Source organism: Pholcus phalangioides, unplaced genomic scaffold (genome assembly GCF_987345545.1).
Source record: "Pholcus phalangioides strain wild (caught in Gottingen) unplaced genomic scaffold, Ppha-v1.0 ptg000019l_1, whole genome shotgun sequence".
In the NCBI taxonomy this organism is placed as follows: domain Eukaryota; kingdom Metazoa; phylum Arthropoda; class Arachnida; order Araneae; family Pholcidae; genus Pholcus; species Pholcus phalangioides.
The window spans coordinates 6,382,415-6,408,062 of NW_028301612.1; the positions used below are offsets into that span (position 1 = coordinate 6,382,415).

The following is a 25,648-nucleotide window of genomic DNA, read 5'->3' on the forward strand; positions in this document are numbered from 1 at the left end:
ACGGGAGAAAAGAGTTAAGAATGCATATTTTCATTGCATCTTTTTTAGCCTCTACTTGTCAGGGATAGTATTTTTAAATATACATATTTTTTTCTTTAATATAAAATTCGGAGAATACCTGTAAACATATAAAATGTTTTTGAGTTAAGGAAAGTCAACTTGTTTTCTTATTTCAAAACGGCACTTACTTAAAAAACACGCTACGTATAATGTTTTTTTTTACCATGTACATGCCATGTATATTCAAATATACGCCGGAGCATAGAGTTAAGAATATATATTTTCATTGCATATTTTTTAGCCTCTCCTCACAAGGGATAGTATTTTCAAATATATTTTTTTTCTTAAATATGAAGCTCGGAAAATACACGTAAAGCATACAAAATGTTTTGTGCAACAAAATAAAAAATTACAAATATATTTGGTTATGAATCGGAACTTTTTTCGCATATATGAATGTGAATGGTATCAATGTTGTTTTGTGACTTTGAATTATTTTGCTGTTATAAATTTTGAATATTTGAGATATATGAACAGAAATATTTGAATGTATATCTTGTAGAATAATAAAAACTGATATGGATGGATTGGATATCTGATTCATTTCTGTTTCGTTCGGAGATAATAAGCTTTGATGCCTCGAAAGTATGTGTTATTCACGGAATAAAATTTCGTCTGCGTGTTGCTCAAACAAATCTATGTGCCTTGACATTGTTCGCCGAAATACATACGCGCAATGTAAGGTGATCGTAAAAATTTTCGGCAAAAAGTATGGGTGATATAGTACACATCAGGACAAACAGCATTTGCTATAGAATACGAAAATAATAGAATGAGAATAAATATAAAGGGTTCTGTCATTCTACTTATGGTGAAGAAAACTGGGCTTTGGTTAAAGTTCTCTATGCTTGGGTAATTTTATTTTATAACATTATTCATGATTTTACATTATCTTATATATAAATGCGAAAGTATGTATGTCTGTTCCTAAACAAATCTACAATTTTAGACTGATCGTCGCTAAATTCTGTATATACCTAACAGAACCGGGATCGAACGATAGGCTGCCTTAAAAGTTTATCAGAGCAGGACAAGTGCACGAGATGAGTGAAAAGCCGTCGGGCAACAATGGTTTTTCTCGGCCTCAACAATCACTTTCGGATTGTTTACTTTGATTACCTAACAATACATTTCAGACTTGTATGTGCCTTTAAAATGATATGTCACTTCTTTAATCTTGCAGTATTATGTATAACAGTTTATTCCTTTATAATGGTATACCACTTTTTCAATCCTTCCAGTAATTGAAGAAAACCCGGACAAGCACTGGGTATTATAGCTAGTTATCTATAAATACAAAAACAAAGACCGCAACAGGAAAATTGCCCAACGAAGTGGATGAAAAAAGATGTTGTTAAAAAAATGTGGATGTGCCAAATATAACCAAAATACAGCAACCCAATATTGGCCAAGTATTTATTTGGATTATAAAGAAGAGGTAGTTATACGTATAAATATTACTTTTTAATACATTTTTTATGTACGATAATTGACGCTTCGCACGTCTTCAATAAGGCCCTGTAATAAAGCAGTACAATCAAAATACTGTATATATATGTTGAGGTAAATGTGATAAATCGAATACTATACATAATAACCGGTTATTCTACATGCTTACCAGTCGTCTTGGTAAGTTTGATAAATTTATCCCTTTTACCGGTGAATACGCAAAAAATACTCTCTCTCTTTCGCACACACACACACGTGCGCGCGCGGTGGTAAGTTTGATAAATACTAAAATAATTATCACCTCTTCACCGGAGATTATGCATGACACCCACACAAGCGTGGGTGGTAAGTTTGATAAAAACTGAAAACATCAATTTCACCGGCGATTATATGCATAAGAAGCAAGCAGCGTTGATGAATTTGATAAATATTGTATTTTTATCGCCTTTATCTGTACTTCTATACTGTGTATAATACCCAAGTGTAATTGATGAATTTGATAAGTATGAAAAAAAAATTTCCAAACGAGTCTAGTATGTGTAATGAATATAGTCGGCTCCCCGGTATAGTAATAATAAATTTTGCGATCGTACCCTGTTATAATGATACAATTCAGGGGGGAGGAACCGGGATAAGTAACTCATACAATACATGTATGAATTATCAGGCATAGTATATGTTTACCAACGACGCGATGCTTAGCTATCATGCATACTCGCCGGTAAAGATGATGAATTTAGGGAAGTTTATCAAACTTACCAAAATGCTCGGTAAGTATGCATAAAACCGATTACCGTGTATAATGACCAAATATTCATCACATTTTCCGTAACATATATAAATTCCTTCAATGATATTTCGTTCTTTCAATACGTGTTATTAACTAAGAAAAAATAATCTGCTTGAAAAAACTGAGGATTTAGAGGTTAAAAGTATTTTAAGAGCGTTTTTACAAGTCTAAAAACTTTTTGGTTTACCTCAAACACATCATTTATATCATTTAACGATCTTTACCCCAAGTTTTGTGTTTCAAAATGTTTGAATATAAAAGTATAAAAATATTTTTAAAAAAGTTCCCTAGTAACATTTTTCGGCTTCGAAAAATTTACAGTATCAGACATTTTTATAAAACAAAAAATCGATCTTTGATTAATTATACTATAAAAAAGAACAAAACTACACAATTGGAAAATAACACGGAATAAGACAGAAACGAATAGTTAGGAAAAGTGATGAATATATCTGCCATCGAGCTTATTTTAAGTTGAATTTTCCAAATGCATTGGAAGATTAATGAATATTCCTAAACATCACGAAACGGTAAAAAAAAAAAAGAGACAAAAATTGAAAAGTAAATTTCAGCTGATAAATTACAAGTAAACAAGATGATCCTCGGCGGGAAATCGAATATGAGAAAAGCGGAAACCCATTGATGTTTCCTCTGTGGATAGTATAGGAAAAATCTGTATGTAGCGTGTTTCACTCCAGTCTGTTCTCTTTGTGTAACATCCAACGGAGAAATACATGTGATGGTGAAAAGATGGAAGCAAATCTCTTCTTCTCTCTCTCTCTCTCTCCTCAATTCCCCCCATTCCATAGATAAAATTTAATGAACAAAACCGAATGAAATTTTCATCATTCCTCCTCCACCTCCGTCCGCATCATCATCTGTGTGAGATTTGGTGTTGGCTGTATGTGTGTGTGGAGTGTGGAAAAATTCCATTCATTCCACTCTCTCTCTCTCTCTCGTGACTAAAACAAATAGCCGCGTTGCAGTGAGTTAGCGTGTATGGAAAGCCTTATCGTGAACAGGTGGTGAAAATTCTTGGATAGGAGATTTTTGCGGCGTGGGAAAACCATTTGTACCGGACCTTCAGTACAAGGTAGAAATGGGTCCTTACGGTTGCGGGAAAGGGTAGGAGGGAAAGGGCACGTGGAATTAAACGCTTTGCGTGCGAAAACTTGGGTGTTCTATCAGAAAACTACCTGCCTATACCCTCGCCACGTATGTAACCCTACTACTTACTAAAGTGTTGCATGCGTGTTATCCACTCTTTTCTGGAAACGGTTAACGCTACTTAAGTAGTGTTTTGTCAAGATGGTTATTGCGCTCCGTAAATTTTTTTCTTTTTCACTGTATTTTTTTCCCTTCATTCCATTCTTCTTGGCTTCTAATTTATACCGGCACTGAGTAAATTCGTATTTTGTGTGTATCCTATTAAATTGTTTCCATTAATCAATATGATTTACGCTGATTATGTGGATGGTTTTTTTGTTACTCCTTCATCTTTTCCTATCCTCTTTAATTATATCGATTTGGTTTTACGGTTTTCCATCGGTTGTACGTATTGTGTATTGACGAGATTTAAACCCTCAATTAGATGTAATTTGCGGGAGGAAGGTAATTATTTTCTCGATTTTATTATTGAATTATTTTTATGAGTTTAAGGAGAAATTAACGCGTATTTGGAAACATATTGAAACAGTTAAAACAGGTGAGCATTAATTATTATCTAAATTCTACTTGTTTCTAAAGGTCTAGGATTTGAATTATTTGCAATACCCATCGAGATGGGCTGCAGTAAACTTATCTTACAAGGCCTTCCTTCATAGCATGTATGCTCAACTCCCATGGCTCGCGGGCCAAATGCGTACCCCGGAAATCATCTGATGTGACCCGCGATCTTAACCTAATTTTCTAAAAAATGAACTCTTAACCGGCACATTACCAGATTACTTAAGTGACCCACAGCACATTCACAGGTCACTCGGGGCCTGCACATTTACAGATTATTCAAGTGACCTGACCCACTGTTCCCGATCCCTCAAGTGGCCCGGGGCACATTTCCAGATCAATTAAGTGGCTCGCGGTGCAGTTCCAAGTTACCTAAATGGTCTGTGGTAGTTTTTTCAGACCATTTAAGTGGCCTGCGGAACATTCAAAGATCACTTAAGTAGGTCGCGGCAAATTTACAGATTTCTTAAGTAACTTGGGAAGCCGTTCCAAATCACTAGTTGCCCGTGGATCTGACGCTCGGATAATCGGGGTCCTACTGTATTCCTGTACGAAATACCTATCATATTCAATATCTATAATTCATACATGATTAATTTCGTCCTGCTCCTAATCCCTTGTGATAAAGCGGATTTGCTCTAAACCGGCTGAGAGCCTCGGTCCCAATTAGGATAGATAAGAGATACTCTTAGTATTTACGCACGAGCTTAGTTTGAGGCGTGTGACAAAAGCAAATCATTGGAGAGATTTAACACGTAAGAAGGGTGCAATATTGTGGCCAATGTCATGCTGGTAGATTTTGCATTGCTTGGTTTGATGGTGAATTTTAAAAGAGCAAAGATAAGCATGCAACAGTGCTAAATTTGAGAATTTTCTATTTCATTGTTATAGTCGTCATGACACAGTAGACAACCCAAAACAATCGTTTCACAAAGTGTTAAGTTGATTATGGTGAGAAATGGTACGAAATGGTGCAGCAATGTAGTACAAAACATTTTGTTGCAAGAAACTCGATGGTCAGCCATGGTCAGAGAGGCCAAAACTGTGAATTCCGACCCATTTAATCCAGCTATAAAGGATAATTCAACGATTGCTCTGATATTATCAAGAGAACTCATCATCTAACAGTATTATGGTGGGGGTGTAGCATCTATAAAACTGATGCTGGCTTCTAGTCCGCAAGTTATCAAACCCATTTGCTCGCCAATAAGGTGTTGAGCGAGGTGACTCCCTTCGATGGATATTTTATATTTCACAAAGATTCTCAATTTGTTTCTTTGTTTTTCTTTTGTATCCAGTGTATGTAATATGGCAAGTGTAAGATAACAGATGAGATGGAATGGGAAGGGGGTCCCCTCCAATTGCTTTAAAACATACCTCCATCCTAATATGTGTACATTCATCCGTTTTAACGAAACCCCTTAACTTTTCTCCAACTCCCGACCCCATCTTGTCTGTAATCACCACAAAATTTGTTAATCGCGACAGCATACAATTGTCCGTGAAAAATATAATGTAACAATTTTGTATGTTGTTTGTTTTTTTTTTCTTTATTGCACAAAATAAAGTGTTCCAGACTCTGCCACGAAGCTGGGCTGGAAGAGATCTCGGCAACGGGATAAATCCAGTGGCAAAATTCTGGCGTTCATTCATTCATTCATTGCCGTATAGCATCTATGGGGGGGGGGGGCGGGAAGAGGAACACGAGATCGCTATATTTTCCTTGAAAACTGCTCTCGAGGTGGGGGAGCAGAAATATGCTTTCTTATCTGTACCCATCCAATGACAAAAATGTCTCTCCACAGAGACACACCTTCAACATGATATTCGCATAACACGAAAATTCAAACATTTACCATCTTCACTTCAAAATATGAAAGACAGGCAGCAGCAGAAGCCGCGGGAAAGCTAGTACAACTCTGGCAACATAAATATTTTCGGAACGCATACACACACAACACGTTCCAACATGTACCAATTCGTTAGAAAATCCGCAAAGGAATGTGCACGAAGTGCATGTACCTTTAAACAGCAGTAACTGAATAAAATATGGCACAGCTATTAACTTAATATAGATTATTTATATCTTTCGGCCTTCGTAAGAGGCCGGCATTATACTTGCATGTTAAAAGAGCCATTCTCAGAAACTTTCTAACAACTCCCATTCTTGTCTCACATCTTTCTTTAAATTTACAAGTATAGATACATTAAAGCGTACAGAATAGTAATAAAACACGTGACTTCTTTGAATATTATAATGATAAAATCGTTTTTTTGCTCGTAACTATTTGTTTTAAAACTTCCGACACAACACACGATGTAACTTGACATCAATTGTGTTATTGAGATGCTACAACGTTATCATTGTCGAAGAGGCTCGAAAATTCTTTGTACATTGAATAGAAAAAATTTAAAAGAATAGGTTCTCAAAGAGTAAAGACATGAAAGAATGTTCATTGAAATGATGTAAGATGTCGTATTTTTCTTCGGTTATGTTCCGAAGATATATTTATTCATGGCATGCAATGATCTATATAATGAAAGAATTGTATTATACACTGCTCAAAACAATTAGGGGAGCACATGGTTTTAACAAAATTACGCAAAGATGTATACTGATAAATAACATAAAATGAATCATCCATAATTTAAAGCCTAGCAGGAAACGGAAGAAGAAAACTTCATATGCAAATCAAAGTTCATGACGTCAAAAACCAGAAAAAGGAGATAAGGGCAGAAATCGGGATGTTGCAGAAACGTCGGTTTTACTGCCATAACTGTGAAATTCGATTGCGCAGTATTTTTTTTTTTGAGACAAGGTGACTTGAGGATGTCTCAACAACGTGATTTACCGGAATCCATGGCATGGCGTGTTATAGGCAGACTGAAATCCGGGCAAACACAACGTAGTGTCGCGGACGCTGTTGGAGTCGCCAGAAGTGTTGTTGCAAGGCTGTGGAATCGATTCCAAGAAACAGGAAATGTTGGACGTCGACCAGGGCAAGGTCGGCCACGCGCCACTACAGCAACTGATGACCGGTATATACGGTTAACAGCCCGTCGAAACAGAACAGAGAATGCTACACAGCTGCAAAGACGGTTGCTCTTGGCAACAGGACGAAGGGTGTCCAGCCAAACAGTACGTAATCGGCTTCATGAGGGAGGGCTCTATGCACGTAGGCCAATGGTCTGCATTCCGTTGACCCCACGCCACCGTGCGGCCCGAAGAAGATGGGCTGCTGAACATCGAGATTGGGAGCAACATGATTGGGGCCAAGTGCTGTTTACAGACGAGTCCCGATTCAGTCTGGAGTGTGACACCCGACGTGTTCTGGTATGGAGGGACAGGGGCACTCGAAATAACCTCGCATTCGTTCGTGAAAGGTCACAATACAGACGAGCTGGTTGTATGGTATGGGGTGGAATCAGCATAGGCGGACGTACGGACCTGCATATCATTCGGAATGGCACTTTGACGGCCCGAAGGTATGCAGACGAGATACTGCGACCTCATGTCATCCCTTACGCTGGAGCCATAGGAGATTCCTTTGTTTTCCAGGATGATAATGCCCGATCGCATAGAGCTCGTCTGGTGGAGAACATGCTTGAAGCTGAAACAATACAGCGTATGGAATGTCCAGCGTGCTCTCCTGACCTGAATCCAATCGAGCACATGCTCGGACGGCGCATTGCTGCGCGACCAAGGCCGCCTGTTACTGTCCGAGACTTGCAGATTGCACTGCTTGAGGAGTGGAACAGTATTCCCCAAAGTCTGATCGATAACCTCATCGCATCCACGGCAAACAGGTGTGCAGCAGTCTTAGCTGTTCGAGGAGACCACACGCCCTATTAAAACTCATGCATCATGTCTAAACAGTACTTTTTTTATCGTTTACATGTAACCAAATCGTTGCCCTAAATCATCTTTTCATGTTTTTTCCATATTTTCAAAGAATTAAAGCCTAATTCCAAATTTTTTTACGTCTTTTTTCTGTATTGCGCATTGATACGCGTGTACTATCCATTGTATGCCAATACGTGGCTGTCTCGCACGGTTTTCTTCACTTTTTTGCTTGCTCCCCTAATTGTTTTGAGTAGTGTATATAGGATTCTTTTCCGTACTCTATACGTGACAATGAAGAAACTTTGAGCAAGATGTAGATTTCTGAAATCGTATGTCCCTTTGTAGGGCGTAATAATGTTTTTGTTGTGTGTGTGTGTTTTACTACCAAATCCCGAAGAGTACGCGCAAGCATGTGATTGACCGAAAGAATACGCGAGCATGTGAGTGAAAAAAAAAATGGACTCAGGGACACGGGTATATTTACAGGGCTGGGGGTGGGGGCAGAACGGATTATAGCACAGGGCTGCGAATTCGGGGAATTAGTGGTCGAGAAAACCAAACTGTAACAAGAGAACGGCGGCAAAATTCGTGTATCCCACAGACGGCAAAACCGCAACTACGCCTCTGTGAGTCGACATCTTCACGGGTATAATTAAGCTTCAGATTTTCAAATGAAACAGTCCCGACCGCAATTTTTCTTTAACACTAATGTCTCAAAATACTTTTCATTTCAAATTTCCCCGAAAAAAAAAAAAATCACAAAACATATATAATCTGAATCCACCACTTTTATTTTTCCTTATTGTTCAAAACTGAAAGAAAAAATTTTCTTCTAGATAAATAAAAATACCACTAATAATAATAATAATAATAATCAGTCGTTACCCATGAGATATCGATATCAGAGAACACAGTATTTAAAAAATAAAATAAAACTGTCTGTGGAAATTCCCCCTCGTAGGTATTTCGAAACGACTCTCCACGAAGCAAAACCAAAAAAAAAAATAAACTATAATGAATAACATGTTGTAAACGTGTTTTAATTTCGATCTTTTCAGAATGTACACATACTCGTATATCGGTGGTCATTAAAAGACTAGAGTATCATCAGTACAGCGATAATTAAAACTCTTTTGCACCGCCATCGAGCGAGAGAGAGAGAGGAGCGGCGCTAATAAGTACTTTAAATGGGCATAATAAGGTGATTTAGTGGGGGCCCCGAACACCCCATTAAACACTTCATGGCTGAATAAACAGGTTCCCCTCCACTTCAATTATATTTAATTTGGTCGCATGCGACCCGAAAAATTTACCGATTTTATCATTTTTTTTCCTCCATTTATTTCTATTAGTTATTTTGAAAATACCCGAATGTTTAGTAAATTGATATCATCAGTGGTGTTTTAATATTTTAATTCTTTATATGTAACGATCTTTCGGTATCGATCTCTCTGGAGATGTGTATTCGAGTTCATGTTTGTTATTAATGGAATATAATATTATCATGGTATTATTCGTTTGTATTTTATTTCTCAGCCAACTATGTTCAAATGAATTTTTTGGAAAATTTTGTGAAAATGAGTTTTATAAATTGATTTGAAAGAATGTTTTACACAGAATTCAAAATTGGTTTATTCTTGTACATGGAATAAGTGAAAATAAAGCTAAGACTGATTTAAATAATTTGGAACAATGATTTCAAAGACAACAAACAATTTTTAAACCCGTTTTTTTCGATACTTTATTCCATGAAACTGAATTTCTCGATAAATATGCGAGAAAATTTTCAACAGAGTTCCAATTATTATTAGCTGTCCAATGAACTAGGATCTTAATTATATGTTCGGAATTCAATATTTTACAGTAATAAAGAATTTCGAATTTTTTTTCTTTGTTGAAAATTCACGTGTTGTTTCAAGAAAACTTTCACATCTCGGAGAATATTTCTGTACTCAGATGGTGAAATATTATGTCACTTTATTTTAAAATTTCATGGCGGAAAATTTCTAAATAATGCTTTGCCAACTTGCGATACCGTGGATTTTTTGACTTGTTGCAATTTACCTCCGTTGCTTTCTCATAAACTGAAAGAGAATGACGAAATTTTCCCACCTTCCAAAATTTCAACGAACGAGAGTTTTGAATGCAAACAACTCAGTTCTTTGGGAAAAGTGGCGCATAACATTTAGTTCATTTCACAAATAATAATATAGCAACATACAGTATCAAAACTATTCGAATACAGTCAAACCTCTCTATCTCGAAACTGACGTCGACCGAAAAAAATGTCAAGATAGAGAGCTTTTGATGAATAAAGTTTTTCGGCTGAAGTTGATTTCCTGCGGTTCCCAACTTGAAGGCGTGAATTCGAGCCGATCTCCCCGTTAAAAATTCTCGCCACAGAGAGCAACAGCCCTACAACGCTGCAGATGGTTAATCATCACACGTCACTCGCAATTTTAAATATAGATGGCGGCAGTAATTCACGCACAACACCACATACGCACTGAGACTGTTAGGCACACGTACTCACACTTCTGGCACAACTCAATCGGTAGTAAATTGCCCAATGTACCAATGCCTTACAAGTTCCGCTGAGAAATGTGGACGAGTTACATATGCGGTTTAGTAGTAGTAGTAGTAATTAGAAGAAAAAAACGTTGAAACCTTTTCTTCATGCTTTTTTTCGGCTCTACCTTCAATAGATTTTTTTTCTTAATATTGTTTTCAAATCATGTCAGGACTCAGACCAGCTGCATTATTAAAACCCCGTACTGTACCCACCCCGTATTACAAAATTTTGCAAAGAAAACGTACGGTAAGATAAACATAGAAAATTTAGTGTTATTCATTCTTTTGGGTTTTGAACTTATAGTTCTTGAATGAAAATTACGTGAGGCTGCGTTTCTAAGACTTTTGTTCTTCCCATTCATTTTTCTGGGTGCGGCATATTTATCGGAAATTACGGTAAATGGTTAGTATCTCATTGGTGAAAATTGTGAAAAATTCTTTATTAAACTGCAGAAATTTATTGAAGCAGTATATGTTGTATCATGCATATGTTACGGTAAGAGCCCGAAGGTGAGTTGGTAAATGCCGGAAATACTCTTGTGAAAACGTTTTCATTTCAAATATTCACCAAGTCGAAGCCCGTTTTTAATGAATAAATCCACCATCTTGAACTCATTAGTTCCTGAAGTTATTCGTTCATTATTAATTAATAATTATAATTATTTAATGATTATAACATAGCAATAAACAAATTAATTAATTAACTGCCATGAATTTATTAGTTGCTGATAATAATTAAACAATTGTTAAAATTATTTACTCCTGACGCCTATTAAGCAATTATTAATTATTATTAATGACCTACTACTATAATCTACTTCGACTATCAATAATCATCATGACCATCAATGGTCAATTGGTTCATTGTAAACGGGTTTCAATTGTTCAAATTAATTAATTTTCACCTAACAGTATGAAGTTTGAATCAATTAATTAATGATAATTGGTCATTATTTCGTAAGTGTCAGGAAGTATCGAGTTCTAGGTGGTTGATTAATTCAATAGTTAATAATTAAGCTAGTGTTTAATAAGTGTAATTATTTAATAATTATAATCATATCTATATATATTAATTAATTAATGACAGTCTGGGACTAATAAGTTCACAATGGTTGATATATTTATTAAAAACGGACTTTGACTTGATAAAAGTCCGATATTAAAACGTTTACGTATTTCGGGCTTTTACCAACTCGCCTTGGTGAAACCTAGGTCTTACCAGTAAAACAAGTTTTACAGTCTTCCGGCTTTTGCCGTAACATATATGTACAGGGTGCAGGGGTGGGAAATGGCAAAGTCCATTTCGGAGCCGCTTTGGAGCAGCAAAATTCAGGATTCGGAGCAGTTTTGGAGCAACAAAATATAAGATTCGGAGCAGATATTTATAAATTGGAGCAGTGAAATTAACAACAATATTTTCGTTAACCCTCACCCCTTTTCAAAATAAAACAACTGCACTGTCTTTTGTTATCAAACATCTTTTCATCAGCTTGTTTTTTGTTTTTGGTGGGTGTTTCAGGCTTTTGACACCTTGTTTGAAAGAGCGGCTGTCATAAAATTTTTCGCACCAGTCTATTTAAGATGATTTTTTCTAACTGAGGGCACTATTTGCTGTCTGGAACAGCATTTATTCTACATATTCTACATAATACTAGATAAACATTTTCTAGTCTTTATAGATATTATAAATTTTCCATATCAAGTTCTCAATTTGTTTATACTCAGAAAGAAATTGTTGCAAACTGGGAGAGAATTTCGGAAGAATCAACACGATGGTTGGCGATTCAGCACTGATTATTTGGCGAGATTGGCGATCGGACACTCATTATTCGGCAACATTGGCGATTTAACGCTCGTTATTCCGCAAAGTTTCTAAATTAGCAATCATAATTCGGCGGACATGCTCTTTTCACTCCCGGAATATTTTTTTCACGAAACATCGGGATTTGACGCAATGGCGATCGACTACAGTAATTTCTGCTGCTTCCAGTGGCGACTTTTTTTTTGAAAACGGAAACTGACTCGCATTTGCGCTTTAAAGCTGAAAGACCATTGCAAACCATCCTCAGTTGCACGATCATGGATATTATTGGGGTTTCGCGATGGAAAGCGCGATGTTGGGCCGATAGTTTAAATACGGCGATAGTTGAAGTACAGTGGAATAAAACAATCTCTTTTCGGAAAGAATCGTTTCGCGGCAAGCAGGAACAAAAATTTTTTGACGTCCTTTCCGAAATTCCGGGCATACTGAAGCAAAATTCGCTTTTTTTGCGCAGAAAAATACGAAAATACACTATTGGAGCAGGATGGCGCAAGATTTTAATTTTGGCGCAGTGCGGCGCAATTGGCGCAGAGTTCCCACCCCTGAGGGTGTCCTGTAAGTGTTAGCACGGCCTTTATCTCATCGACCATCCATCGTAGAGGTATGATTCCGATTTAAAAAATGCTCAACAGGTAGTTCAAAAATTACCCTGTACCAGTTTTGGGAGTCAAAGTACAGTGTGTAACGAAAAAGGAAAAAAATCTAAATTTTTATACGGTCCCCTTGTACTCTAACATCTAATTAGAAAGTTGTTGCCCTGTCTCTCTTGAGGCCAACAAAAAAAATCCACGTTCCTAAGTGCAATATTCGCTGAGCTATTCGAATTCGAAGAACGGAGAAAAGTTGGGGGAAAAACTGCATTAAATGCTGGTGCGTGTAGAACGGTTTATTTGTATTTAATCATGTTTTTTTCCAACTTTCTTCCATTTTTTTTGAATATATATATATCTCAACGAGTATTGCACTTAGAGACGTGTAGATTTTTTTAATTGGCATCAGGAGAGACGGGGCAACAACTCTCTAGTTTGGTTTTAGGGCACACGGGGATGGTATGAAAAGGTATTTTTTTTTATTTTAATAACTATACAACCCCTTGCAACATGACTAACATATGTGAGTACTACACATTATTTGGATACTTTTACTAATTGGAGGTATGCTTCTATATCGTCAATAAATTGCCGTGCGCCCTGTTACCTATGAACCATGTATATTATCCAATATAAATATCGTCTCTTGAAATTATTTCGTCTCAGGGACGGCTCGAGCTTATCTGCCGCCCGGGTGCAAAGGCTCACGTGCCGGCCCCACAAATGACCCTGGTCGGAGGCTGACAGGGCTTCAGCTTAGGTGACCCTGGAATTAACTTAATTTTTTTTTTTATTACAAAGCCGCACACCATTGTTTGCCGACTATACGCCCTGCTTTTGAAGGAAACTGTCCCGTTTTTAAAGGAATTGTTCTGCTGCATTTTTTGGTGTGGAATTATTTTTCCTCTCTTACATATTGTCAGACAACTCTATTCACGAAACAGCACTGATTGGTTAGCGATCATTCCTTACATTTATCCTGTAAAGATTATGTATAACGAGACGATTTTAATTAACAAATTCATTTCAAAGGTGTTCCTGGTGCTAAAGAATCCTTATTGTCCCTTCATTTAATCTATCCGGAAAAATTCATATTTGAGGGGCACCAAAATGCATACTTGCCTTTTGTGATGGAGTACATTGTTCCTGATATTAAGGTCTAAGGCCTTGACTGTTTTTGAAATTGTTGCGAAAACTTGTTCCCTCAAGTTTTCACAACAATTTCGTCGTCAGACTATATAGCTCAAAAGCCTGATATCATGTGAATTTTTCCTATTAGAATTTTTTTTTAAATTGGTGTCTGACTAAAGATTGAACTGCCGCCCCCTTCAAATCTGCCGCCCGGGTGCACCGCATCCCCTTGCACCCCCGCTTAAACCACCCCTGTTTCGTATATGCCTTTTCTTTATCACCACTTAAAATTTCGGTCTATCATCATTGCAGAAATTTTACTCACGATTTGCAAATTCACATTTATGTTATAGTTATTAATTGATTAACATGAAACAAACAACTCTCGACTTACGAAAAATTGAGAAAAAAAGGGTAATAATGTGTGTGTGGGTGTAGGTTGAACTTCTCTATTCCCACGAGATACCATACCTAATTATAGGTATGAGGGAAAAATGAGGAACTTTAAGCCGTGTAAATATTCTAAAAACGATAATTCTATGAATAATTAGCAATACCTGAATAAAGACAAACCTGATGTATTTGAATAACAGAAAAGCGGCTCTGATGTATCTGCACTAATCAAGCTGTATATAAATTCAAAGTTTGTGATGCTCTACATATTTAATGTGTAATAGGATCATAATCTCTGTACTTTTGCATTCAGTAATTCAGTAATCCTCGTTCAATAAGGCTAATACGAGATCGAGTTTACGTTAATGAAGTTTAGTTTGCAAAGTATATACAGCACTCGTATATCCAACGATATGTATCCTGTATCACTCGTAGCGGAATATACTATGTATTCTATACCTTGTGAGATTCTGTTCGTCAAATATTTGGATTATACACATCGTGATGCAAAACTGTAGCGAATGCAAACACCGTTTGCTACTAAACCACATATGGACCTCGTCCATATTCCTCTGCGGAACTTCTAACGAAGTGGCACATGTTGGAATGTGCGCGTACGTGTAGTGAAGCTGGCATGAAGCTTGTTTCTGTGTAATGCTTGTCATGTGTAGTGCGGCCATCGGCAATCACTTCTTTTTAACCATGAGTGAAGTGTAACGATTGGATAATTGTATCGTTGCAGGCCTGTTCCTCTCTGCGGCGAGACTATTTAACGGGGAGATCTCGGCCCGGATTTGCCCCTCGAATTTCCGTTTGACTAATAAACCATGAAATTTGTGAAAATTTACGTTTTTTAGAGCACGTTTCGATTACTCAAAATATCGTCAATGAATACGGCAAATACTAGGAAATACTAAAAAAAATCCTAATGCATTTCGACACACTATGGGTGTTGTCTTCAGAGGATAAGAGTGTCACGCTGACCGAGTTTCCCACTTGGATTGAGTACCAAATCTTCAATCTCAGTTACTCCAGCGGAACGAAAAAACAATACGCCTGTTCAAGTCAAACGTCGTGGCAAGAATGAAACGAAGCGCCTGCGTATAAGTCTTTTGCCATATAGTGTAGTGTGTCGAAATGCATTAGTTAAATTTTTAGTATTTGTCTTATTCGTTGACAATTTTTTGAGTATTATTAGGCAAAGTCCTCTACTCTTCCGGATATTTCTATTAGCCTTAATAATATTTTATAGATGCTTTTTCCTTTGTTCTCTCTCACTAATGTGCTATAATCTAGCTCTGAACAGAGGTTTCCAACGTAGAGCTTCTCGCGGAACCCTTGATAGTTATAAGGCTGTTATAGGCGAAACCCTTGAAAATATAATGAGGCTGTTCTATAGAATTGAAACAAATTTTTTAATATTTATCCAAAGCAATGTTTCACCCTACTCCCTTCTCATCATCACAGCCCCAGGGCAAAATGAAATCAAGGTCTTATTACAGAGGATCGACCTTTGGAAAGACGCAAAAGGCTTTTTTTTTTTTTTGGGGGGGGGGGTTATAAAAATTTTCTTCCCGTGAAATTTTGAGTTGCCAGCCTTCAAAAACGTTGAAATTAAAATAAATTGCTTGAAATAGCACGTAAAAAGTATTTCTTTTCAATATTTCATGTATAGGGCAACCCCTATACATGAAATTCTTCTCTGCTCTTAATATACATATTTATTGTCGTATACTATTGTGCCAGATCTTATCGCGGAACCCCTATTCAACTGAGGTCCTCGCATTCCTCCTACAAGGGGAATGGGGCTCTCAGAGTTCCAGCCAGGGAACTGAGATTATTCTCATCATTTATGTTCTTCACATTATAATTTTATAATAGAGGGAGCCCGTGAAGAGTCTGACTTCACCAAAGATCTCGGGGGGGGGGGGGGGGGGGTTCTAGTCGCGTGATCTTATGGAGGGGGGGGGGGCTTCTGCTATTACTTTACAGTACATGCAACTTGTACACATTCCTCTACGGAATTTCCACATGTTCCTCTACAGCAGCGATTCTCAACCTTTTTTGACTCGCGGAGCAATTTCTGGTATATAATTTCTATGACGGAGCCCCAATGGCCTATTTTTTATTTATTCATCAAAGTTACTGATTTAATTTTGTAAATTAAAAAATATTAATAATTTTTTCCTTCAAATTTACTTTTTTTTATTTTCCTCGAGCTGCTGTGGCTCACCGGTTGCGAACCACTGCTCTACAGAAATTGGTACATGGCGGAATGAGCGTGCACGTATTGTGAACCTAACGCGAAGTTTGTTTCTGTGTAATGCTTGTTATGTGTAGTGCTGCCATCAGTTTTTTTAACTATGAGTGAAGTGTAATGATTGGAAAAATTGTGCAGTTTTTTGTAGGCCTTTTGGAGAGACTTTTTAATGGGGAGATTGGCTCGCTGCCCCACGAAGTTGATAAATCCACTATAGAGGAGGCCTCTATAAAGATCTCAGCCTGGCTCCAGATTGGGGGGGGGGGGGAAATGAGCACAGAGATGCTCATAAGAAAGGAAAAATTTTATTCCTACATGAAATGTGTCCTCTAACCTTCACATTGAGACATATTGTCTTTTATTTCACCTGCACTGACCTGTTTCTCGGCACATAGAATCTCAAAATAACATGTTGCCGTATACAATATCGAGAATTTTTTCTGCGCAGCACATATTTCTATGTACCCGAAGTTTTCTCATTCTTAGACATTCCCAGACTCTAAACGTCCATAATTTGTGAACTTATTAACCACGAAAAATGTCGTCATTATTAGTTATAAAATAATAAATAATATTTTGTTTTAATACTTTTGTCCATAATGAAAAAAAACGGGTAAAAATAAAATTTTATCAGCCACAAAATCTGCCTTTCAGAAAACAACTGTACAATACGGGATGCATTATCTTGAGAAACATCATTTACTGAAACCTGATTTGCCACCTATCAAATGAAAAACAACTGTTGTGTTGCAACAAACAAATACGTGCACGCAACTACTATTATTAATGATCCTTCAATTAGAATTGGTGAAGAATAATGTGCCTCACATAAAAAACAATATAGTTTATATTTCTATACTATATTTATTTAAATATTTCATAAGCAATTATGTTAAACTATTGAGTTTACTTCAGCATTTTATAGTTGATTTTTGTCTACATGAATGAACGCCAGAACTTTGTCACTGGACCTCTTACTATTTTTGTATACAGTGAAACGATATAAATAACACTCGCAAGGTGTTATCCTGATTAATTTCTCGTAGTCATAACCGGACGGTTTGTTCACTATCAGATTTCAGTAAAAAGTACTTAGGAATGCTACATATTGTAGTATATATATTATTTTACTGTACACAAATATCAACTATTAAAATTTCACAGCAAATTTGGTAGTTCAATCTAAATTATTGCTTAAAAATACTGATTAATATCATAATATATTGCTTTTTATATGCGGCACATTTTTCTACACCAATTTCAATTGAAGGTTCTTCATTAATTTAATAAAGAAGAATCCTTTATTCAATTGAAGGTTTAAGGGAACAGTTATGTTTTTATTTGATAGATAGTAGAAGTGGGTTCCAGCTAAATGATGTTTCTCAAAAAATATAATATATCCTGTATACTGTATAGTTATTTTCTAAAAGGGATATTTTTTTTCTTCCCATTTGGTTGGTTATGGACGAAAATAACTAAGAAAGGCGCCATTTTTTATGGTTAATAAGTTTAAAAAATATGTACGTTTAGAGTCTGAGAATGGAAGTACCCCGTGTATATATACAGAGCTTCTGCTGTGTAGAAAAAAATTTCTTATATTGTATGAGGCAGTATGGTATATTTTTCATTCCACACAGATATCGAAATTCGGTGCGCATAGAAACAACAGGACTGCGCAGGTGAAATTAAAGGGATCTTTGGTACCACCGAAAAAGAATTTTTTTTATTCAGCTCAGCAATTTTCGTCCTTATTTTTCCACGCAATTCGAGCAATTGACAAGGACCACATAATTTTAGCTCCTCCGATGAGGGCTCCACCCCCCCCCCCCATCCCCTCGAAGGCGGAATTATCGTTTTTGTGCCCTGTGGGCTATACAAATCTTGCCGCCATTCATCCACATATTTTCGCCTACTTTTCTTGACTACTCAATTCCTCCAAATTATCCACCCCGTACTATAGCCTGCTTATCCGGCAACCCCCCCCGTCATATCATAAATACGCCTCTGTGTCTATACCTTTCGGTCGTTCACATGCTTTAACACCCTCTAGGTCACCCTTTTCGTCACTTGCTGACCAGGTCATTCTTTTGTTCACTCTTGCAACTTTGTTGACCTGTTTTGGTCACTCTCATGCTTCCGCATTCTCTACGTTAGTCATCCACGTGGCCTGGGATTTCTTTTTTGAAACGCGACATTATCTCGTTATAATTCAAAACAAAGAACAGCTTTGCGAATATCAGCAACAAGAGTTTTCTTGTTTGAGAGCTTTCCATGATCCGGGATTTTTAAAGGTTCGGTGGGTTTGATCATGAGGAACCCCAGAAAAAACTCTCACGGAACCCCAGGGTTCTACGAAACAACAATTCGAAACCCGTGCTCTGATAGGCAATCCTCTACTTTCACCATACGTTGACAAATATAACACATTATTGTATAATTAGAATATGTAATTCTAATTGTGCGCTAGTGCATTGCATATGTAGAATTCTACGTATTTGCACATATATGGAATGTTTTCCATCGTTGTACAACTTGTTTAAGATATATTTTACGTTGTTATTATGCAGCATAAAGGATTTTCCTCTGGATAAGGTGTAGTCTTCTCCCGATGGAGTAAGTATACAGACTATATACTGATGTAAGAATTTCCTATCTGGTTTAACACGAATAATTATGATATTTACCCTCTCATGGGTGATGGAAAGCATGGTATTTTAGCATTGGCGAATTATTTCGTCCCTTTAAAACCCCTCCCCGGAAATTATGAGTATTATTTTGTAATGCTGAGTTATATCAATGGGTTAAATTTATTTCCAGCTCACACTTCGCACCTGCTGATTTTCTGAAGAAAGCTTACTTTTAGATGGAAGATGTGGCAGTTTAAAGTTAGTTTCAAAATGGATGACGACCGATAATGGATGTTGACCGGAGGAAAGAATTTTAACACCTTAAAGTTTAATTGATTAATTAATTTATTGATTAATAAATTTATTGATTGATTAATTTATTGATTGATTAATTGATTGTTTGATTAATTGATTGTTTGATTAATTGATTGTTTGATTAATTTATTTATTGATTAATTTAATTGATTAATTAATTTTTTATGCACACCCCCGTTTTGATTTGAATTTTATTAGTGACCCCTTCTTTTTTTTCCTGCAATAATTTGATCGGTGACCTTTTCCCCTCTATTCTGCGTGCTATAATCCACTTCGCTCAAAATAATACAGTGACTGACGTTGTGCTGCCATTTGCGACCAAATTATTCTCTTGACCTACCTATAGTTTCTGAGAGACCTACGCGCAAACTAAGCGCCTATTCGGAAAGCGCAGGAAAAACCCTATAAGATTACACCCATTTCATTAAAATATCTGGATTTAATGCGAGCCAGCAAAGTTCAAAATAGAATTGTCGCCCAAAAGGTTTAATTGCCGATTCCGCAAGCAATTTTTTAGCTGCAATCGGTCAAATTTTCCAAAAACTTGTCCATTCCACCAGCTTTTGAAAGAGCCTAGAATAAACGAAATTTTGATCATCATGAGAAATTCAGTCGCTTGTTTGCAATACGTCACTGAAATCTGCGTTCGCCGAAGTAATTTTAGTAGGTTTTGGCAACAATTCGATTTTGCACTTCACCGATCTCTCAGCGCTTGTAGCTCGCCATTGCATACGGATATTCTGTAGATAGAGGTACTATCATTTGATCATTTTTGTCGCACCACGGTCATTTTCTGCAAACGAGGGCTAATTAGACCGGGACCTACAATTTATTGCCAATTCCGAACGGCAGCCTTTTTTTATACTCATCGAGAGGTTGGTGCACTAACCCCTTGATGTGGGGCTCCCTGCGGTAGGACTCTTTTTCTGTGGTAATGTCACCGTTTCTGTTGTGCCCCTGTGTCAAGAAAGTTTCCGACAAAGACGAACCGGGTATCAAACCCGTGACACCTCTAAACATCCTTTGGTACTTAAGGCAAGTATCTTATCGACCTGGGCTACCACGCCACCCTAGAGGTACTGTCATCTTATAGGATTTTCTGCGCAAAATCAAATTGTCACCAAAATCTGTTACTGCCAATTCCGAATTTTCGTCGAATACCTACGTCGACAAATGCTGATTTCAGTGATGTATTGTTAACAAAAGGCTAAATTTCTCCTGAATCAGAAAATCGATAAGGTTTATTGTATACTCTTTTTTGGAAGCTGGTCGAATGGCCAAATTTTTGACAAATTTGACCGATTGTAGTTAAAAGGGTTTTTGTATAATTGGCGATTAAAAACTTCGGTGACAATTCGGTTTGGAACTTTGCCAATCTGTTAGCGCTAACATCTCGCCATTAAAACCAAATATTTCAATGAAATTGGTGTCACCTTTTGTTTGGCATTTGTTTTACAAATATGTGCTTAAGAAAAGCGTGTAAGTCTCTCAGAAACTTCAAAAAATCACAAATCCGGATTTTTTTCAGGCTACACGCATTTTTTCCCCATAATCGGTTATCCACCATAACTCAAAAACGGTTTGAGATAGGACAGGATTGGTGGGGTGCTTTGATGATCCACAAAGGTTCTATCAACCCCTTTCGTTTGACAGAATATGTCGGATTCCCCGTATGATAAATAGCTCACGTAGCTTAAAAATTACATTAAAATTACGTGAGCCTCAAAAGTACGTTACAACGAGTGCGGTTAATGATGAGAATCTTGCTAGAGATTCGCAAGTGATTGTCAAATAGCTAATGTTAAAGATACAAAAAATATTAGATTACACCGAGTTAAAAATTAGGAAGCATTCTTAATAACGTAAACTTAATATCATGGCACATGTGCTCTTCGTAAAGGCTTTCTGGGTACTTGTGTGTGTGTGTCGAATAAAGAATGAACATTGAAAAGTCAAATTGTTTTAACCCTTTCTTCCTATTTTTGGGCTTCCTCACTATGCACTTGGATTATGTGACGATTTTATATTCGACTTGAGTCTCTTCCAATGACTGAGAGATCACGCGACTAGAACTTGCAGTTCAATCTCGTTTACGAATGTCTGAAAAAAGATAGTGCTAAAAAGACTTTCCGACTAGTGGGAAAATGCTGATGAGTCCATATAGTCATGGAAGTGATCAGTGATATAATAATTGTGACTTTCAATTGTTGCCAAATAAATCGCTTTTATAATATCAACTTCTATGCAACAGTATCTTTAAGAACAATCTGCTGTGAGACCAATAATCAGTTTTCATGACTAAAATTCAGTTCATTCCACAATTTTAGAACGAAATTATCCGAAAAGAGGGAGATTTATTTATTTATTTACATCCTGAAAAGGCTGATTGCACGTACAAGAATTGCAGAGAAGATAGAAAAAAAAAGCGCGATGCAAATCAAAAGAAAAATACCAAATAATGACATACCGTACATACGTGGGCGTGGGCATTAAATTAAAATAGGTTTCTTATCAAAAAAACTCGAAATATCAAAGCTTTACAGTCGTTTGCAAAATAACGCATACGTCGATGTACACAAACGGGATCGGATGGAAGTTTATTCCAAGCTCTGCCAGCCCGACATGAAAATGAATACTGTAATCGGCTTTTTCTAATCGTATCTTAAATTGCTAAGATAAAGTAGTAATTTTCTAAAGTTTTATCAAAATATGGAAATTCGCTTATAACGAGAAGCCTGTTATAACGACAATTTTCCTCAAGATTGCAAACTGTTGTTATAACGGACTTTTAGTATATTTATTTCATGGAAAATATATTGTGTAGTCAATAAATAAAAAAATACGAAGTCCATGAATCGGTGACTGGGCTGCTTTCGATTTGTGTTATGGCCCTCATTTGGAAACAAAGATATTCTAATTGAAGTTAACTTTAAAAATGGAACGGCGCGCGTATTCTCGTTGTGTGAAGTATAATTGTTCTGTATTCTTTTTACCTGCTTGTTACTCTTATATGCTCTTAATCATCGGCTTAACTCGTCATAGTTTTTGTTCTCTTAAGACTCGCTGCCTTTTTATAAGCGAGAATGACAAGGGCTCCATGGGGAAATGATATGAAAATACCATTTTATTAAATTATAAATTTACTATAGATTTGGCTATTGAAATATTCTTGCTTGGGACTTAACGGAGATCTCAGTCTAGGGATCAAGACCCTGTTCAGTCCCTGGCAAGTCCTTTTTAAATTGAAATGAATCGTATTCATACGAAAAATGAAACAAATTGCAATAAAACGCTTTTCTTGGCGAAAATAGAAAGAGTGAGGTTTGATAAGATTTAAAAAAAATTCAGAGCTTCGTTCTGAACTTTCCAGAATCTCTTGTATTAGTCGGGAAAAAAAAAACCTTCAATTAATTTTAACTTTTCAAACCAAGCTTCAACGAAATTGTTAAAACATTAAGCAAATTTTTTCTATTTTTGAAAAAAAATCAATAAAATTATCTAAAATACAAATTAATAGCTACTTTTTTTAAAAATATTTCTCTCGAATTATTGACGACACGGTATAGCAGCGTCTGCTTACTCTGCATATAAGTAAAAATTATAACTTTCTTTTTATTTGATTATTTAATGGATCTTCGTAATTAATTAAATCACAACTATATTTCTGAGAAGAAAACAAAAATATAGGATAATGAGAAAATATCACACCTGGATATTTTAATATTTTCAAAAATCATTCTTTTCCTTGAGGATTAATTACGAAAAACCTCAATCTATAAGGTAAAGCAAATTACAAAATTATCTATCCAATTGTATAATATATATCCGCTTCCTAATTGATTATTTATATATTTAAAATTATATAAAAATATTTAATATTATACAATATCAATATTTGAAGTAAAAAATAATAGTTACATCAAAAATTAATGAGATTTCTCATTCAATTAAGACTGAAGTTATTTCAAAATATTAAATTTATTTTAAAAGATCAAAACTCTTCCGATACTAAAATCAAATAATACTATAAAATAAAATGAATATATACTAAAAAAAATAAATTTATAGTTGCAAATACAGATTGGGTATAAGCTATCAATAAATTAAAATTAGTATTATTTTTTAATTGAAATAAATTAACGTATCAAGTGGGTCTTTACTTTAATCGATTACTTCATTCCAATGAATGTCACGAATTCGTTATAAAAATTGAATGATCGAATGTCGCTTACCTGGATAGAGCGCTATCATCACTAGCGCAGTCACTGTCACAATATGAAACAGTCCCGGACGCACTGTCAAAGTTTTTCCAACGTCCACCATGCTTATCTTTCCTGCAGGAAACATTCTTCAAGATATTTCGTAGCTGTTAAAATGTCACTGTAAATTTTCTTCCACATAAAATAATAATCCCACGAAAACAGCATGACACCCGTTACACACGTCCAGTCCCGTACGCAGTTAAATCCCACGCAATTAATATTAGTCAATAGTCGCTACTTTGACGATGATTCCACTTCAGTATCATATAAAATAAATCAATTAAATATCATTCGTATATTCAAAAAAAAATAATAATTTTTAACAATTTTTTTCTTCTCTCACACGTGGGAAGAAAGTTTCAAAAAGTTTCTAATTTCCAAGGATTTCAGTTCTGAGAGCATATTTTATCGCATTCAAAAGGAAATGAATTTAAAATACAAAAAAAAATAGAAATTTAAAATTTTTGCTTCGATTGAAAATGTCACCGAAATAACTTTTTTTTTCTGTCCGATTCGCGACGATTCGGGAAAAAAAACGCACGCGATCGCGGGAAAAAAAGCGCGTCTATTTGCCCCCGTCTTGCCGCGAAGTTTGAGATTCAGCGAGTGGCTGTTTCCGTGAAACGGCAAAACGGAATCGGAATCGAAAGTAGTGGGTGGAGACGGCGGAATAAAGAGGGAGATACAGCCCGGATACAGCGCATGTCCGGCTCTTCTTTTTTTTTTTTTCTTGTCGGGACAGGAAATAATACAAAAAAATAGAAAAAATTAGTTTTTTTTTTCCAAAATTGTGGCTGAATAAGTACGTGTTTCCGCTGTTGCATATGGCGGGCCGCAAATGAATTGCTATGTCTCCTAATATTGACACATACACGTCATTCCTCTGTCTCTTTTACTACATACCAGAAATACGCAGCAGCATTCTATAGAAATGGAATTATTGCTTGAGAAAGAAATTACATATTTTCGATTAATAGTTCTAATTCTCAATTTTGTTTTTGAAGAAAAAATAACCTAATTCGAATAATTATAGTGTTGAAAAAATATTTTACGTGGGAAAATTTCCTAGAAATAATTAATTAAATTTTTTTTTTTCAAGTAATAGTTCTATTATTATCGAATTTTTACTATTTCTGTTCAGCGTCGCCCTCACCAGATGCGGGGACCAGTGCGAAATTTGTTTTTTTTCGATGAGAGAGGGAAATCGAAAATTCAGAAAATTAAAATTCAGAATAAAAGAAAGAAATAGAATTTGATGAATTTCAGAATGGATGAAAATTCCGAATCCTAGAATTCATAAAAATTCATAATAAATAAAAGAAATATTTTCAGAATCGATGAAAATTCATAATAAATGAAAGAAATAGTTTCAGAATTGATGAAAATTCATAATAAATGAAAGAAATAGTTTCAGAATTGATGAAAATTCACAATAAATGAAAGAAATAGTTTCAGAATTGATGAAAATTCATAATGAATGAAAGAAATAGTTTCAGAATTGATGAAAATTCAGTATCCCAGAATTGATGAAAATTCAGAATCCCAGAATTGATGAAAATTCAGAATCCCAGAATTGATGAAAATTCAGAATCCCAGGGAAAGGATGAAAATTCAGAATCCCAGGGAAAGGATGAAAATTCAGAATCCCAGGGAAAGGATGAAAATTCAGAATCCCAGGGAAAGGATGAAAATTCAGAATCCCAGGGAAAGGATGAAAATTCAGAATCCCAGAATTGATGAAAATTAATAATAAATGAAAGAAATAGTTTCAGAATTGATGAAAATTCAGAATCCCAGAATTGATGAAAA

At 35.9% G+C, this 25,648-nt stretch overlaps 1 protein-coding gene across 2 annotated transcripts in view; it reads right to left on the minus strand.

Annotated features, from left to right (window-relative positions):
• The window catches only part of LOC149071156 (lachesin-like), a 193,663-nt gene extending 169,217 nt beyond the window's left edge, over positions 1 to 24,446 (minus strand). For both annotated transcript variants that reach the window (XM_089248229.1, XM_089248228.1), the window contains exon 1: positions 23,810 to 24,446. In XM_089248229.1, the coding sequence (XP_089104355.1) occupies positions 23,810 to 23,924 (115 nt within the window). In that variant the 5' untranslated portion in view covers positions 23,925 to 24,446. The remainder of the gene's footprint in view (positions 1 to 23,809) is intronic.
• Positions 24,447 to 25,648: the final 1,202 nt, after the last annotated feature.